Here is an 18,009-nt window from a genome sequence, read left to right as displayed (position 1 = left end):
AAATATGTTCCACTAATTTAGTGGAAATGGAAATTGTGTAATATACACAGGATCACACTGCACAATGTAAACTCAGGTAACAGTGTCAGAGATCTGGGCATTAATATCAAGTGAAAGGCTTTTGAGAGAGGCTGGCGTTCTCAAATTAAAAACTTGAATTAAAGGACTGCTGACTGGATTACTTTAATCATATAATTCCAAAGTATAAATTTTTGAACTCTGTATTTGGTTTAAAACTTTTACTTTGGATACTATGAAGTTTAATTGCTTAGAAAAGGATGGATAAATTTCTTACAGAAAGTTTTCCAAGAGATTCATTGTTGGAGGGGGCAGTGGGGCTTAAGGAGTCTCGTGCTAGTTAGCAACCAGAGGCTATACAGTAATGGTTATGATAGAACATGGCTGAAAAGGTTCATCCATTTTAATAGAGGTCACAAAAATTTATAACAGAGAAAGCTATAGTAAAATTGTAATCTTAACTGTGACAAGAGGAAGTAGAAGTTTTCAAGGAGGAACTGGGCTTAGAACTTAGATTTTTTAAGATACTATCTGATTGCTCACGTATGTATTTGATTGATACCGGTTAAACATTGTGAAGCTGCCAAGATAAACTAGTTAACACACAATGTTACAGCATGGGGGGGAGAGGAGCATGGGGGATTGGGGGTGGAGGGTGGGGCGGGGGGAGAAGGTTACTTGTATGAAGTTAGTTGCCGAGTCAGATGTCAAGGTATAATATTCTATAAATTGTTATATTTTGGACATGTTTACGAAAACTCATCAAATAGGTGATGTATCATTTGGTTTGGAGATGTTACAATTGCAAGGTTTATCACTCCTGTTCTAGAGTGTTCCTTTAGCTAGCCTGGGTGGTTTAAATGTTAGACATCAAACTAAAACTTAGCTTATTTACTGAGAAGAAGGTGCAAGGTATTTATCTTGGAGACAATGGCCGCAATTCTGGTGGGATGCCCAACCTGCTCATCCTTAGCAACTTTGAGGTGGACACCCTAGAGCTCGAGTGTGAGCATGCACCAAGGTCATCAGGTCATAGAATTTGATTATCAGCTATGATCTAAATGAATAGCAGAGCAAGTTCAAAGGACAGAATGGCCTACTCCTGCATCTACTTTCTGTCCTTTGCTCTTTCCTCATGGACTTGCAAATTGATCCTTATCAAATACTTACCCAGTTTCCTTTTGAAGGCAATAATTGAATCTGCTTCAAAAACCCTTTCAAGCTCGACTAGAGCTCAATCTATCAAATTTTAAACTTCAGCCAGAATGGGCTGCCACCAACACCATGGGAGAGATATGTTCATTTAAAAAAACAGAAGCATCTGGCAGTCAAACTAATATTTCGAAGAATTTTTTTTCCAAAATATCCTTCTGGCAAAAGAACTCCTACATTTGCCAAAACATAATCATCTGTTTTGGGGTTCTGACAGATATTCCAGCACATGACCACAATTTGACTTACAATGATAAGAATGTTCTGTTCTGTGTGGAATCATTAAAAGTGTTTAAAATTCCATGAAACAAAAGACATTAATATATTAAAAAGTGCAAGTGTCAGAGTAACAATTAACCTGCTGCCCTTTATTCATTAATCATAAAAGTAGAAAAAGTCTTACTTACACACTATGATTTATGGAATTTGACAATAATAATTGATGGTGCAAAAGTTGTAAATGCACAATACTGTTGGTGAGATTATCATGTGAACGCTCATTGCACTTGTACCAAATTCCTATCTCTATTATCCAATAAGAGACAAAAAAAACTTGCGTTATATAACATCTTTCAAAATCACCAGGCACGTCAAAGCATTTAGCAGCCAATGAAGTTCTTTCAAAGGAAATGAGACTGAAGTTGGGCTTGATAATTGGAGCTATGCCAGGGGTCACAACAATATAGGAAAAGAAAGAGATAGAATGAATGTTTAGGCAGAAAAAGTGTTTGGGGAAGGTATTGTCACTCATTAACCAGGTTTGTATCAGTGCTAAAATATTAACAGATAAGATAAAAACATAGATAAGCTGCAGAGCTGGGCTGAGAGGTGGCAAATGGAGTTTAATGCGGAAAAGTGTGAGGTGATTCACTTTGGTAAGAGTAACAGGAGTACAGAATATAAGGCTAATGGAAGGACTCTTGGTAGTGTCGATGAGCAGAGAGATCTCGGTGTACATGTGCATAGAACCCTGAAAGTTGGCACCCAGGTTGATAAGGTTGTTAAGAAGGCGTACAGTGTGTTAGCTTTTATTGGTAGAGGGATTGAATTTCAGAGCCGTGAGGTCATGTTGCAACTGTACAAAACTCTGGTGCGGCCGCACTTGGAGTATTGCGTACAGTTCTGGTCGCAGCATTATAAGAAGGATGTGGAGGCATTGGAAAGGGTGCAGAGGAGGTTTACCAGGATGTTGTCTGGTATGGTGGGAAGGTCTTATGAGGAAAGGCTGAGGGACTTGAGGTTATTTTCGTTAGAAAGAAGGTGACCTAATTGAGGCATACAAGATGATTAAAGGGTTAGATAGGTGGATAGTGAGAGCCTTTTTCCTCAGATGGTGATGGCTAACACGAGGGGACACAGCTTTAAATTAAGGGTTGATAATTATAGGACGGATGTCAGAGGTAGGTTCTTTACTCTAAGGGTAGTAAGGGCGTGGAATGCCCTGCCTGCAGCAGTTGTGGACTCGCCAACTTTAAGGGCGTTCAAATGGTCAGTGGATAGGCATATGAATAACATTGGAATAGATTAGGTTAGAGGGTCATTAGATTGGTTCCACTGGTCGGCGCAACATCGAGGGCCGAAGGGCCTATACTGCGCTTGTTATGTTCTATGTTCTAAATCTACAATTAGGTTATGGGTGGCAAGGGCATTCACACAAGCAAATTAATACTCTAGAATAGCATTATTCAGAATGGAGCAGTAATGGCTAATCTGAGGGAACAAATGGAAGAGATAAATGAGATGGAATGGGTTTTGAAAGTGCTGTACCCAGTAGACCTGATAAGACCATCTTTTCAGGTTACTGGCTACTGGCTACAGCACATGTGAAGGTGTGCTGTTCTCTGGTCAGTGGTAATCCTTTGGAATCCGGTCAAAGAACAAAGCCTATCTAGTGAAATACAACAAATTTTACACCTGGACACAAAGAGAGAGGCAACTGCCCTACCAGATTTAGAACTTCCAAGATACTGGACAGCGAGAGTGCTGCTGCTGTATGAGCAAAATGGGGAAGCCACAGCAGTGAAAGCAGGATGCTTGTAAGGCTCAATTTTACATTCAGAAAGAAGACGGAACAGATGGGGCTTTTGACTTAAGAAATCACCTAAATGGACCAAAATTGTGTTTGGAAGTTTATTTGATTATGCTTAGAATTGAGTGAAGGGGGCCCTGTTTAAAAAAGGACACCAGAAAACTTGTCTTAGCAAGGCAGGGAAAAGGGATTCTGTTAACAGCAGCAGGGCTTTGGACTTGAATCTACAAATCCATGTTTCTGTTCAGAATGCGATGTAATGTATAAATGTGGTATGGGGTTTTTGATTGTGTTAACAAGTTAATAAACATATTTTCTGCTGTTTAGAGTATCAGTTGCCTATTTATGTTTGTTTGATATTGACTTTAGTTTGTTTGAGTAAAAACCTTAAAACACAAAATATTGTTGCGTGATCCATTTTGTAGGTCACTGGGAAATTCGTACCTCATTTTGTGACTCTCCAAGTTTTGTAATGAAAAGTTTGTAACATATATAAATGATTTGGAGGAAAATGTAACTGGATTGATTAGTAAGTTTGTGGATGACACAAAGGTTGGTGAATTTGCAGATAGCAATGAGAGCCATCAGATGATAAAGCAGGATGTAGATCAGTTGGACACTTGGACAGAAAGATGACAGATGGAGTTTAATCCGGACAAATGTGAGGTCATGCATTTGGAAAGTCTAATACAGATAGAAAATATACAGTAAGTGGCAGAACCCTTAAGAATATTGATAGACAAAAGGTTCTGGGTGCACAGGTACACAGGTCACCGGAAGTGGCAATGCAGATGGAGAAGGTAGTCAAGAAGACCTGCAGCATGCTTGCCTTCATCGGCCAGGGTACTGAGTTTAAAAATTGGCAGTCATGTTGACGCTTTATAAGACCTTAGTAAGGCCGCACTTGGAATATAGTGTTCAATTCTGGTTGCCACACTACCAGAAGGATCTGGAGGCTTTGGAGAGAGTACAGAAAAGATTTACCAGGATGTTGCCTGGTATGGAGGGCATTAGCTATGAGGAGAGTTTGGAGAAAGTTGATTTGTTCTCATTGGAGTAACAGAGGTTGAGGGGAGACCTAATAGAAGGCCACAAGATTATGAGAGGCATGGACACAGTGGATAGTCAGAAGCTTTTTTCCCAGGGTAGAAGAGTCAATTACGAGACAGCATAGGTTTAAGGTGTGAGGGGCAAGTTTTAAAAAAGATGTATGAGGCAGATTTTTTTTTACACAGAGAGTGGTGGGTGCCTGGAACTCGTTGCTGGGGGAAGTAGTGGAAGCAGATACGGTAGTGACTTTTAAGGGGCATCTTGACAAGTACATGAATGAGATGGGAATAGAGGGATATGGTCCCCGAAAGCACAGAGGGTTTTAGTTAAGTCAGACAGCATGGTCGGTGCAGGCTTGGAGGTCCAAAGGGCGTGTTCCTGTGCTGTAATTTTCTTTATTCTTAGTTTTTTGTTAGTCCCCAGTAGGTAGGTCAAGGAACATAATTACTAGAACAGATAGTCTCTCGGAAGGTGAGTGTTACAGTGGGGCCAATGGGCGGGATTTTACAGTCCTGAAACCATAAAATCCCACCTGAGGTCAATGTATGTTCCCATGCTCCACTTCTCAGCCGCTCCAATTCCCATGGTGGGCAGACCACTAAAATTCCAGCCAATGTCTCAGTATTCAGAAATGAATCTCACCTTCCTCATTTAAAAATAATAAATTGTTACTTTCAATATCATAAGGGACAGACAGAATTGATTTGAGAAATAATACATGCCTGTTGATGATACAAGGGTAATTTGATGAGATTGTGAACTTGAAATTTTAACAAGTACTGAAGTATTTAAATGCAGTTATGGTTCTTGGCGATGATGATAAATTAGTGAGACTGAAAATTAATTTGACAGTGTATAACGTGATAATTAAAATATCCTAAGAAGTAGAATGCAATTTTACAAAGTTCTGTATCCCAAACTGTTCGAACAGTTCATAAGTAAAGACCATGATAAACTTTGTTAACAGTAAGCTATACAATCAGATGACAGGTATTAACAGGATTGATTGGAATAAAGTAACAACTGTGGGCACAACAAAATGATACCCATTTGTAAAGATGCAGAAAAGCAAGGATTGGAGGCAATAAACTGTCCATTCAATTAATGCATTTATACAATATGAAGCCACTGAAACAGCAAACTAAATGCTAGGATGCGTGCTGGTTACAATTAATTAAAAGTCAAGGTAAAGATAAAAGTTTATTTATTAATGTCACAAGTAGGCTTACAACAACACTGAAATTAAGTTACTGTGAAAATCCCTTAGTCGCCACATCCAGTGATTGTTCGGGTACGCAGAGGGAGACTTTAGCATGGCCAATGCACGCAACCAGTACGTCTTTCAGACTGGTAGTGGAAACCAGAGCACCCAGAGGAAACCGATGCAGACATGGACAGAATATGCAGACCGTGCACAGATAGTGACCCACGACGGGAATCAAATCCAGGTCCCCAACGCTTTGAGGCAGCAGTGCTAACCACTATTTAATATTTTATAGATCATTAGCATGATCAGTTTTGAATTACTGTTTTGCGATTCATATCTTCAAAGCTTTAAAAATAATCCACAGAACAGCAACAAGAATTACTTTGGGATGCAATTCTCAAATTATAGAAACTCACCAAACAAGACTGTGGAGAGAGATTGATACGGTCTCGATCGGGATTTTTTAATACTGAAAGACATTGATAATACAGACAAATGCACGTTATTTAACGTGCAAAATTAGAGGTATAAATATAAAATGAAAGAATCTCAAGATTACAGATTTTTTAATCAGCAGGGTGTACATGGAATACATACACCAAAGACAGTTAACACTTCATCAATTAACCCCTTCACAAAATATTGGAGCAAAGGGGAATTTTAAAAAAATTCTCTCCATGGGAGTGGCAAATTATAAATAAAGAAACTTTTAAATGTCATGAGATTTCATAAATATAATAGTAGATGTCTGGGATGGCAGGTAAATATTTTCCATTCTACTGCTCATCTTGATGAACACTTTTCTTCTCGCCACTTTTCTCCTCTCCCTTTGCCCTGTGAAGGCCTCTTTCTGAGTATAGTTTCACTGGTGTTGGGCTCCCTTCAGTTTTGCATCCAAGGTCACTCTTTGTAAACCTCAACAGCAAGAGTTTGGAAGCTATTCAACTGTTGTATGCTATCAGTGCTGAGCTCAATTCTGTCTTCAACCAACATCCAACCTCCACACAGATGCACTTTCACAAGGGATTAAGAAATGGTGGCCGCATTCAGGAGTGGAAACTATGGCTTATCTTCCCTCCCCTAACCCAGGGATGTCAAACCAAATTATATAAATTCCATGCCCTCTGGCTGAGCTCCGATATCAAATTCCTAGACTGCACGGTTCAGTTACTCACTTGATCAATTCACTGAACACCCGAGGGGGATTTATTTTGTTTTAGAAAAAAAGTGATCAAAATTGTATGAGCCATAATTACTTGAGTTCTGCTGAAAACATATAAATCAACTAGTCAGGCTTGAATAATGGAGATACTAGTGTACTATTTTATTTTCTACACTGTTCATTCATTTTTGATTACCAGGTGAAAACTGAAACTAAATTATATCATCTAACATTTATACACTTCACTTTAGATGTTGTTTTAGAGCACTTTATATTTAATATGTTCTGCTTTACATTCCCTACTCAAATCCAGACATTCACACTAATTACATACTTCTGTGCACACAATTTTCATTCTTTTTTCTATTATTACTAAAGTCATCAGGGCTTCCTTCAACAATTCAAACATTAAGAATCATTAAGTTGGCCAAATATATCACTACGTTCTATTACTGCTGTCTGATTTTTGGGAGTCTACGCTTCTCTCATCGAAATTCCTGGATAATTTGGTACAATTCTCAGATTGAGCACTGCACTGATAAACATTTCCTACGTTATTTCCAACTTAAATATTTCCTAATTGCTTTACACAGAAATCCTGGCCCCATTTCTGAGTTTCATCTGTTCAGATTTCTCTTCTCCAACAATCCTCATTTGTAACTGACCTACATTTTCCTTATGCCCAAATTTAATGTCTGCTGGGCTACCATATGCATTTCATTATTTCTGTCAATAATCTCCAGCATAATTCTTGTCTTGGAGTAATCCAGATTCTACTGTTGTTCCAATATGGGTGAACAATTACACCTTATCAAATTTTATTTTAACAATTACTTTTTTTGAAGAGTTTCCAACTCCTTGTATTATTTTATCTCCCCATCCTTCTTAAAGATAAGCTGTACAAAATTGCATATTGGAAGCATTTCCACCAGATGGCTGGTAAACCTTGCAGCATACAGACCCTTCGAGAAGCAATGGACACACTTATAAGCAACGAATATCTAAAATGGCAATCTAGTTTGCACTTTAGATTGCAGACGAGTTGTGTCTAACAAAACACAGATTGAATGATATTTATATATTCTAAATAAACTCAGGATCACCCTACAAAAATGCACTTCAACATTAATCCCACATTTCCACCTAGGCATGCTTTATTCCTTACCTTCTTTAATCTATTGTTGACCGTATAAAATTGCGCTAATTCTGTCACAGTAGCTCAATGACTTGCAATCTTGCATTAGATAAAGCTCTCCAGGGACCTGTATAGATATGGCGCCATCTGGTGGATTTTATGTCACTCCTCCATCAAAGATGCCATTTACTTGATCTTCAACAGATAAGTGTTAAAAAGCTGACAGATATAGAAAAGAACTTGTATTTTTATAGCACCTTTCACATCCTCAGAAAATCCCCAAATGCTTCAAAGCCTGGGAAGTTCTGTCACTGCTGTAACATAACCTGAACTAGCAACTGATTTACAAGACCTACAAACAGTATTAAGATAAATAATCAGAGTATCTGTTTTACTGGTAACCATTAAGAGATATCATAACTCCCCTCCATTTGTTCAAATAGCCATGATGAAGGAGCAGCATACGGAAGCTCGTGCTATCAAAATAAACCTATTGAACTTTAACCTGGTGTTGTGAGACTTCTTACGTTGTTCAAATAGGACCATAGTCGACCCAAGAGGGCTATTTCAGTTTAATGTTTCATCGAAAAGACAGAACAGTATAGTACTTCCTTAGTACTGCACTGAAGTATCAGCTTATGGAATTCTCCAGACTGCATTTGAATCCACAACATTCTGACTCAGAAGTGAAATTGCACCGTTAAGTTTAGCGTGGCATGTAAATATTCCTCGCCTCCCCAAATGTTCGATAAAATAGTTTGGGCTTTAAAGAAATTTTCAATACAACACTTCTCCACAATTGAGAAAATAAATTTCTTAAGGGTAAAGCTGTAGTCACTTTCTTATCAATATAAAAGTAGTTTAAGGTGCACATCAACACAAAAGTGGAAGTACAACTTGGGACTCAGATCTGAATCTAACTTCCAAGCACATTAAAATCAAATATGATTTGACCCCTGCTAAATTATAATCTCCCACCACAATGTATATGCAACACTACATCTATTATGCAAGTCTATTGGAACATAAACCTATAGTCTTAAAGCATCCTGGTTTACTAATCTTCTTGAAATCTTTAGATAATTTAACATTTTTAATGCTATTAAAGAACACTCCTTCCAACACTTAATAATTAAAATTTAGACATATGGATATAAAGTGTGGCCAAGCACAAACGTTCTGGTTGATTGTAGTGCAATCAGTGATTATGTATTAATTTCCCAGACCTCTGCTGTTTTTTTCTCTCTCCCAATGTGCTATATTACAAAGAACAAAGAACAAAAACAGCCTGGGAAACAGGCCCTTCGGCCCAACGAGCCCACGCCGCCAAATTACATCCAATCATAATATGTTTTACCAATTATCAGTCTTAAGGGTTTCCCTTCCATAGTTATTGCTTTCAAATATCATAAAAATACAAAATTTTCAGAGTTCTAGGCCATATTTTGCTTTAAATGGAACAAATGCCAAGTTTATCTCTTCTATGAATTTTGCTTTCAATTTGACAAGTTCATTTTGAATGCAGCCAATTCAATAATGATTCCAGCAGCTTGGTCCAGCCTTAGATTCAGAAGAGCAAACAAATAACATTCTGTCCAAGTTGATACAGATCAACCTTCATTGCAAATCATCTGGGGAGAATACAAGCCAGCCTTGTTGCACCTGTAGAGATCTGGGAACAGAGTCTTTGCTAACCTATAGGGAGGGTTTAAACTACCTTCGTGGGGGTGGGTTGGGGCTTGGGAACCAGGAGATAACAATGAATTGAAAGAAGAAGTTGCACGAAGAATTGAAAGAGATAGAGAGCACTGGAGTAAGAAACTGTTAAGGTATTCAATGGGATCAAAGCAAGAGGAAATGTGATAAGGTCTAATTAAGTTATGTGACTGCATAGAGTGTGGTAAATAAGTTTGGTGAGCTGCAGGCACAGATAGCCTTGTGGGCATATAATGTGATGATAACGGAGTCCTGATTCAAAAATGGGCTGGACTGGATGCTAAATATTCCTGGATACATGTTACATAGAACATAGAACACTTCAGCACAAACAGGCCCTTCGGCCCACAAGTTGCGCTGATCACATCTATACCTACCAAGCCATAGAACTATCTGTAACTCCCAATCCCATTAGATCCCATGTACTCATCCAGAAGTCTTTTAAAAGGACCTCAGCGAGTTCGCCTCTACCACCACCGACGACAGCCGATTCCACTCACTCACCACCCTCTGAGTGAAAAACTTACCCCTAACATCTCCTTTGTACTTGCTTCCCAGCACCTTAAACCTGTGTCCTCTCGTAGCGACCATTTCAGCCCTGGGAAATAGCCCCCGAGAATCCACCCTATCTATTCCTCTCAACATTTTATAAACCTCTATCAGGTCACCTCTCAACCTTCGTCTCTCCAGGGAGAAGAGACCTAGCTCCCTCAACCTATCTTCATAAGGCATGCCTCCCAATCCAGGCAACATCCTTGTAAATCTCCTCTGCACCCTCTCAATAGCTTCCACATGTTGTTTGGGAAAGATGGTGAATGAATGAAAGATGGGAGAAGTGGCAGTATTAATTATGGATAATATTAGTGGTGGGGAGAGAGGGTGTCATTGAGGAGCCATGAACAAAATTTACAGTATTTGTTTAGAACTAAGAAACAATAGAGGTATATTACACTACTGAGTGTATTCTGGAGACCTCCAACTAATGGGAAAAGTATGGAGGAGCACATTTGGAAGGGTTTTATGATGATGGGGACTTTAATTATCCTAATATAGATTGGAATAGAAATGGTATAAAGGTAGAAAGGGAGAAGAGTCACGAAAGCTGTTCAGGGGAATTTTCTACTATGTTCCCTGTCCAAGGGAAGAGGTTTTGCTGAATCTGGTCCTGGGAATGAGATGGGTCAAGAAGACTAAGTGTCACTAGGGGAGCATTTAGAGGACAGTGATCACAGTACCATGAGACTTAGGTTAAGTTATGGAAAAGAGAGCAATTCAGAGTAAAAATAATTAATTGTGGGAGAACCAAACTCAATGGGGTGTGAATGGATCTGGCTCAGGTAAATTGGAATCAATGATCAACAAGCAAACTAATTAAACGAACAATTGCCTTTAGAGAAAAGGTAATTTGGATACAGTCAAGGTATATTCCCACAAGGGAGAAAGGGACAAACAAAGCCAGAGCTCCCTGAATAATGGGGTGCAGAGGGTAAAAAAGGTGGATAATACAAGTAAAAACCAATTTCAATATGAAATCTTTAAAAGGGAATTGAAAAATGAGAAGCAAACAGAGAGTATAAGAAGTGACTGACAATCACATAAAGGGGAATCCGAGAGTCTTCGGCAAATCTACAAATAGTAAATGGATAGTAAATCGACTAGGGCAAATGAGGGATCAGAAAGGGAATATAGATATAGAAGCAGGGGTATGACACTAAATGAGTACTTTACATCAGTCTTTAGCAAGGAATGCCAAAGTCATAGTGAAAAAGGAGGGAGTCGAGACACTGGATGGGTGAAAAATTGATAAGAAAGAGGCACTAGAAAGGCTGACTACAGTCATCAGTGCTGGATCAGGTACATTTAAGAATACTGGGGGAAGGTGGAAATTTGAGAGGCACAACTCAAGAGTGTAATGGAATATTCTCCACTTGTCTGGATGAATGCAACTCCAACAACACTCAACAAGGTTGACACCATCCAGGATAAAGTTGTCCACTTGATCGCAGTCCCTTTCACAAACATTCAATTCCTCCACCACTGACAGACAGTAGCAGATGTGTGTACAATCTACAAGATGCGCTGCAGGAACACACTAAGGTTCCTTTGGTAGCGCATTCCAAAACCATCATCGAGAAGAACAAAAGCAGCAGACAGCAAGGAACACCACCACGTGGAGGTTCCCCTTCAAGTCATCATTCTGACTTGGAAAATATATCGCCTTTCCTTCACTGTGACTGGGTCCAAAGCCTAGAAATATTGTGGGTGTATGTCAGGGACTTCTGCGGTTCAAGAAGGCAGTTCACCACCAACTTCTGCAGGGCAATTAGGGATGGGCAATAAATGGTGGCCTAGCCGGCAACGCCTATAACCTTTAAATGAATTTTTAAAAAAGACACCGACCAAAATATTGCAACCTTTATTTGATACATGGGTGGTGCCAGAGGACAGGAAATTGCTCAAGGGCAGTAAGTTTAATTTAAATGATAGAGAAAGTTTTAGGAAGGATAACCCAGGATAAAATTAAGTCATTTGGACAAATATTGGGAGCTGTCAAGGGGAGAATGATAAACTTCAAGAGAACATAGATTGATGGAACAGGCAGATACATGGCAGATAAAATGTAACACACAGAAATGTGTGAAGTGATACATTCTAGGAGAATGAGAAATTGCTAGTAAGTTTGCAGAAAACACCAAGATTGGTGGCATAGTGGACAGTGAAAAAGGTCATCTCAAATTGCAACGGGATCTTGATCAATTGAGCCAGTGGGCTGATGAATGGCAGATGGAGTTTAATTTAAATGAACGCCAGGTGATGCATTTTGGTAGACTGAACCAGGGTAAGACTTACTCAGTTAATGGTAGGGCATTGGTGAGTTACTGACTTAGAGATCTAGGGGTACAGGTTCATAACTCCTTGAAAGTGGAGTCACAGGTGGACACAGTGGTGAAGAAGGCATTCAGAATGCTTGGTTTAATTGGTCAGAATGTTGAACACAAGAGTTGGGACACCTTGTTGAAGTTGTACAAGACATTGGTAAGGCCACACTTGGATTACTGTGTACATTTCTGGTCACCCTATTATAGAAAGGATATTATTAAACTAGAAAGAGTGCAGAAAAGATTTACTAGGATGCTACTGGGACTTGATGGATTAACTTATAAGGAAACGCGGATAGATTGGGACTTTTTCCCTCTGGAGCATGGGAGGCTGAGGGGTAATCTTATAGAGGTCTATGAAATAATGAGAGGCATAGATCAGCTGCATAGTCAATATCTTTTCCCAAAGATAGGGGAGTCTAAAACCAGAGGGCATAGTGAGAGGGGAGCAATTCAAATGGGTGCAGAGGGGCAGTTTTTTCCACACAGATGGTGATGAGTGTCTGGAACAAGCCGCCAAGGATAGTAGTAGAAGCAGGTATAATTTTGTCTTTTAAAAGCATTTAGACAGTTACATGGTTAAGATGACTATAGAGGGATATGGGCCAAATGCGGGCAATTGGGACTAGCTTAGGGGTTTAAACAAAAAAAGGGCAACATGGACAAGTTGGGCCAAAGGCCCTGTTTCCCTGCTGTAAACCTTTATGACTCTGCCATTTCTTCCACTCTTTTTGTTTCTTATCCTCCACCAAGTTCCTGTCACCTTTCCATAATGGCCCCATGCCTAACATCAAAAAATTACGATCATTGTGTTTCAACACCTTGATGGGCTTGCCTTTCAATATCTCTAAGATCGTTGACGGCTCTGGAAACTCCAGCCCTGCTCTGCCTCTAATCTTTTATGAATTCTTCCTCCCTTTGCACTGTTATTAGCACACATGCTTTCAGCAACTTGAGCCCAATGTTCTCAAATGTCCTCCTTAAACCACTTTACCCTTTTCTCTTCCTCAAAATCTGCCTCTTTGACCAAGCTTTTGATCATCTTTCGAAATACCTCCAGCTGTGGCACAACATAATTTATTATGCATCCGTGGAGGACTGTGAACAGTTTCTAATTATAAAAGAGCAGCGACAGATCAGCCATGATCTTATTGAATGGCGGGGCAGGCTCGAAGGGCTAGATGGCCTACTCCTGCTCCTATTTCTTATGTTCTTATGTTCTTATTAAGTACTTAATGCAACTTGGTTTTCTTTACAACCATATTACTGTCAGCCTGTGTGCCTTTGGTCCATCACCTTCACACGTCAATGAAAATAAAACTAGAACACACACAATATTTTATTTGTTTTGATATACCTTTCTTCTTGACTAGGTTTATCTGGCTCCGGCAATGACTAAAAAGGTAACTCCCACAAGTTCAGCCATCTACTCAGCTATGCCAATCAGAAAGGAACTACCTCCTCATTGGCAGAGGAAAACTTCATCACCAGCTTACTGAAAAGTGGTGGTGACAGCAGCTTGATAGTAAATGACTGGCAAGAATATGTAAATATGTTAATCAACCCAAATGTGAGAAAAAAAATAAAAGAAACGGAATCAGTGGAGGACAATAAACTGGCAAAATAGCTGGAAATGAGAATGGGGAGAAAGAGTGAAGGGGAAGGGGGAAAAGAATGATGAATGAAGAGAGAAAGAAAAGAAAAATTGTCAACATTTTACCCTTATTTTCATCAACTCTCGCATTGTACAACTTCACTAGCAAGGACAGAGAAAATATTCTCTATTTGTTCAGGAATGTTGCTTCATTACTGTCAACTAGAAAGTAGACTGAACCTTCCATTTACCCATATCTACAATGAAAAGTCTGAACCTAATTTTGAAGCAAATAAGAAATCAAATTTAAATTACAGAGGGTGCCCCGTAGTCTGCATTATTCCACATGTTTGAAAATTTTCTTTTACCTCTAATGATATTGTAGGTGTGACACTATTGGTGAGGCGATGGCCTAGTGGTATTATCAGTAGACTATTAATCCAGAAATTTAGCAAATGTTCTGACCCGGGTTTGAAATCCGCCACAGCAGGTGGTGGAATTTCCTTTTTTTAAAATTAAAACAAAATCTGGAATTAAGAACTTACTGATGATCATGAAATGATTGTTGGAAACCCGATCTGGTTCACGAATGCCTTTTAGGGAAGGAAATCTGCTGTCCTATCAAGTCTGGCCTACATGTGACTCCACAGCCACAGCAATGTGGTTGACTCCAAGGGCAACTAGGAATAGGCAATAAATGCTGGCCAGCCAGCTATGTCCATGTCCCATGAAAAATTACTGATTGCTATCATTTTTGACACAGGGTGTTATTAGACGGGTTAAGGTTAACGATCAGAGTTTTGGTCAAAACCCACAATGAATTTAATCAGTGTGCTAGAATACAAATGGCAGAGACTTTCAGAAAGCAATTTTTAAAGAAAATTTTAAAAACCCTGGGCCGTATGTCTCCAGCTATTCACACCTCACTGCCTCTGCAAACGTAGTTGGAAAACTTAGTGCCCAACCAAATCTCCACTCAATGCAGTGGGACCAGAGAATGACATGAATAGCTGAAGTATACCAGCCCTAAAATTTAGTCCATTTTGTGACTATAATTAGAACAGCTCATGTAAGTGTGTGAAGAAGAGTCATACAGACTCAAAATATTTACTCTCCACAGCTGCTGCCAAACCGGCTGAGTTTATCCAGCATTTTCTGCTTTTTATTTCAGACTTCCAGCATCCGCGATATTTTGCTTTTATGTACATATTTTGCCAGCACTGATTTTAATCAAGTCTCTTTAAAGCATATTTACCATCTTCCAATTTTTGAGTTGTATCTGCTTGCTAATATTTTCACTGCAAATTTTTAGTTGAAAAGAACTAAATTATGACAATATTTCCTAAACAGTCATACAAATTGAAAATATGGCACCACTAGATTGACATCACAGTCTAATAAATATGAATTCTGTTAAAAAAAGTTAGCTATGTATAAGGATGTAATTATTTATAAATCTATCACTCTAAGTCAGTATGTCTCATCTGGGGCAGCAATAGGAACAATAGGAATGAGAAAACTGCCAGGATTTCCATTCTTGATGGGAAAGAATTTGTTCACGTTCAGCTGTGACATCTTCCACAGTTGGATGGGCTATCAGCATACAATGCTAAACCTCACACATTTTAATTAGAATACTGGCAGAGGAAAATTGCTACATATGGAATCTCACACAGATAACCTTAATTGTGGGAGGAAAAAGTGAAAAATTTGAAATTTAAAACACATCTGCCAGATAGTAATATTAATTTTTTATAGCATTGTTAAATTTCTCACAATTCCTGACATTAAAGAAAAAGTTGCATAAAGTTTAATACTAGCAAAGTGGAGAAATGATACAGATGCTTGTCTTTAATCTTCAGCAAGTTTATTCTTCAACCAAGTCAACAGAATTACAAACTCCTGATGATTCCCCACCCCAAGCTGTTCCATCTGCATTCATTTATATTCTTTTGGAGATTGAGCCAATGATCATCATGTATCTGAAACAATGCAACTTTGTTGGCTTAACTTTGTAATTGCCAAAGAATGCAATTGCTGACACAATGACAATATACAGTCTAGCACCTTTTGCATCATCATCACAAGGTTCCAAAGCATTTCAGACAAAATGTATTACTTCTTATTTTAAGTGTATTCACTGTTGTTTGCAGGCAAAACAATTACATGCTTTTTTTAAAAATGGACAGTTTTCATACAATCAGCCAGTGCCACCATGCCTTCTCCAACCTACAAAACACACGTCTGCTCTACATTGACTTTTAAGCATGCAATGCATTGTAAAATAAAACCAGGAAGCTGTAGGTCCATTGGTTTAACCTGAATAGTTGGCAAGTTTCTTGAAGTGATTATTGGAGATGAGATGCACGTTCATCTTGGAAAAGAAGGGATTATTAGATGATTACATCACAAGTAAATTCTGGCACTTGAAGGGTTTGAAATTGATGAGGAGGAGGATATTGGTTAGGCTGCCAGTACTAGGTTTTTAAGTCACCAGAAGCAGGTAGAATCCATCTAAGGCCACTGATTTCTTAGACTTGGTAGTGATGCCAGAGGACTGGGGAATTAGAAATATTATACCTTTGTTCTAAAAGTGTATAATAAGCCCAGCAACTACATGCCAGTCAGTTTAATCTCAGTGTTGGAAAAGGTTCCAGAAAAAATAATTCTGAACAAAATTAATAATCACTTAGACAAATGCAGGTTTTGATTTGATTTATTATTGACACATATATTAGTATACAGTAAAAAGTATTGTTTCTTGCGCACTATACAAAGCATACCAGACATAGGGAAGGAAAGGAGAGGGTGCAGAATGAAGTCATAGCCAGGTTGTAGAGAAAGGTCAACTTAATGCGAGTTAAGTCCATTCAAAAGTCTGATGGGACAAAACTGTTTTTGAGTTGGTTGGTATGTGATCTCAGACTTTTCTATCTTCTTCTGACAGAAGGTGGAAGAGAGAATGTCCGGGGTTCGTGGTGTCCTTGATTATGAACCAGCACGGATTTATTAAGGACATAAGAACGTAAGAAATAGGAGCAGGAGTAGGCCAACTAGCCCTTCGAGCCTGCCCCGCCATTCAATAAGATCATGGCTGATCTGTCGTGGCTCAGTTCCACATTCCTGCCATCCAATTTAACCAACTTGCTGGAATTTTTTGATCAGGTATCAAGAGAAGGTTGATGAAGCATACATGAGCTTACAAAACTTTGCTTGTGGGCAAGGTTACAGCTCATGGAATAAAAGGGACAATAGCAACATGGATATGAAATTGGCCTAGTGACAGCAAACAGAGAGCAGTCGTAACGGACATTTCTGAATCGGGTGGGAAGGTTTATAGTGAACTTTCCCAGGACCCTTGTTCGTCCTGACATATATTAATCTAAACCTTGGTGTATAAACACAAATTTCAAAATTTGCGGATGATAAAAAAAATTGTGAAGTGTGAAGAGGATAGTGTAGAACCTAAGGACATTGACAAGTTGGTGGACTAAGGGACCACCAACTTGGTGTGATGTAATTCAACACACTTCTCTGTATAGGTTCTTCTTGGTAAGAAGGTTGTAGAGACACAACACAAAGGGTAAAAGGAAAATAATGCAGTTGGTGAAGATCACAAATAAAAGTAAAAAGTGCTGGAAAAACTGAGCAGGTCTGGCATAAATTGTAGAGAGAAACAGAGTTAACATTTTGAGTCCAACATGACTCTTCTTTGGAACTGAAATAAGGGTGCAATTCTAAAAGGGGTACGGGAGCAGAGAGATTTGGGTATACATGTGCATAGATCATTGAAAGCAGCAGAACAGGTTGAGAGCACAGTAAATAAAATAAATGACCTTCTGGGTTCTATTAATAAGGATATAAAAGCAAGGAAGTTATGTAAAGCTTAAAATGAACACTGGTTCAGCGTCACTTGGAGTATTATGTTCAGTCCTGGCCAGCACACTTTAGGAAAAATGTGACTGAGTGCAGAAAAGATGGCATAAGCAACTTTAGTTTTGTGAACA

At 38.9% G+C, this 18,009-nt stretch overlaps 1 protein-coding gene across 7 annotated transcripts in view; it reads right to left on the bottom strand.

The window, feature by feature from the left end:
- Positions 1 to 18,009, bottom strand: part of ift80 (intraflagellar transport 80 homolog (Chlamydomonas)) — a 227,487-nt gene that overhangs the window by 192,403 nt on the left and 17,075 nt on the right. For 2 of the 7 annotated variants that reach the window (XM_080185485.1, XM_080185486.1), the window contains exon 3: positions 5,933 to 5,985. The exons of the other annotated variants lie outside the window; for them this stretch is intronic. In XM_080185485.1, coding sequence (XP_080041611.1) covers positions 5,933 to 5,985 — 53 coding nt within the window. The remainder of the gene's footprint in view (positions 1 to 5,932; positions 5,986 to 18,009) is intronic. 7 annotated transcript variants of the gene reach the window in all.

Source organism: Carcharhinus amblyrhynchos, chromosome 3 (assembly GCF_965287045.1).
Source record: "Carcharhinus amblyrhynchos chromosome 3, sCarAmb.v2.hapA, whole genome shotgun sequence".
In the NCBI taxonomy this organism is placed as follows: Eukaryota; Metazoa; Chordata; class Chondrichthyes; order Carcharhiniformes; family Carcharhinidae; genus Carcharhinus; species Carcharhinus amblyrhynchos.
The sequence above is the reverse complement of the archived record's forward strand: the minus strand, read 5'-3'. Positions and strand labels throughout refer to the sequence as shown.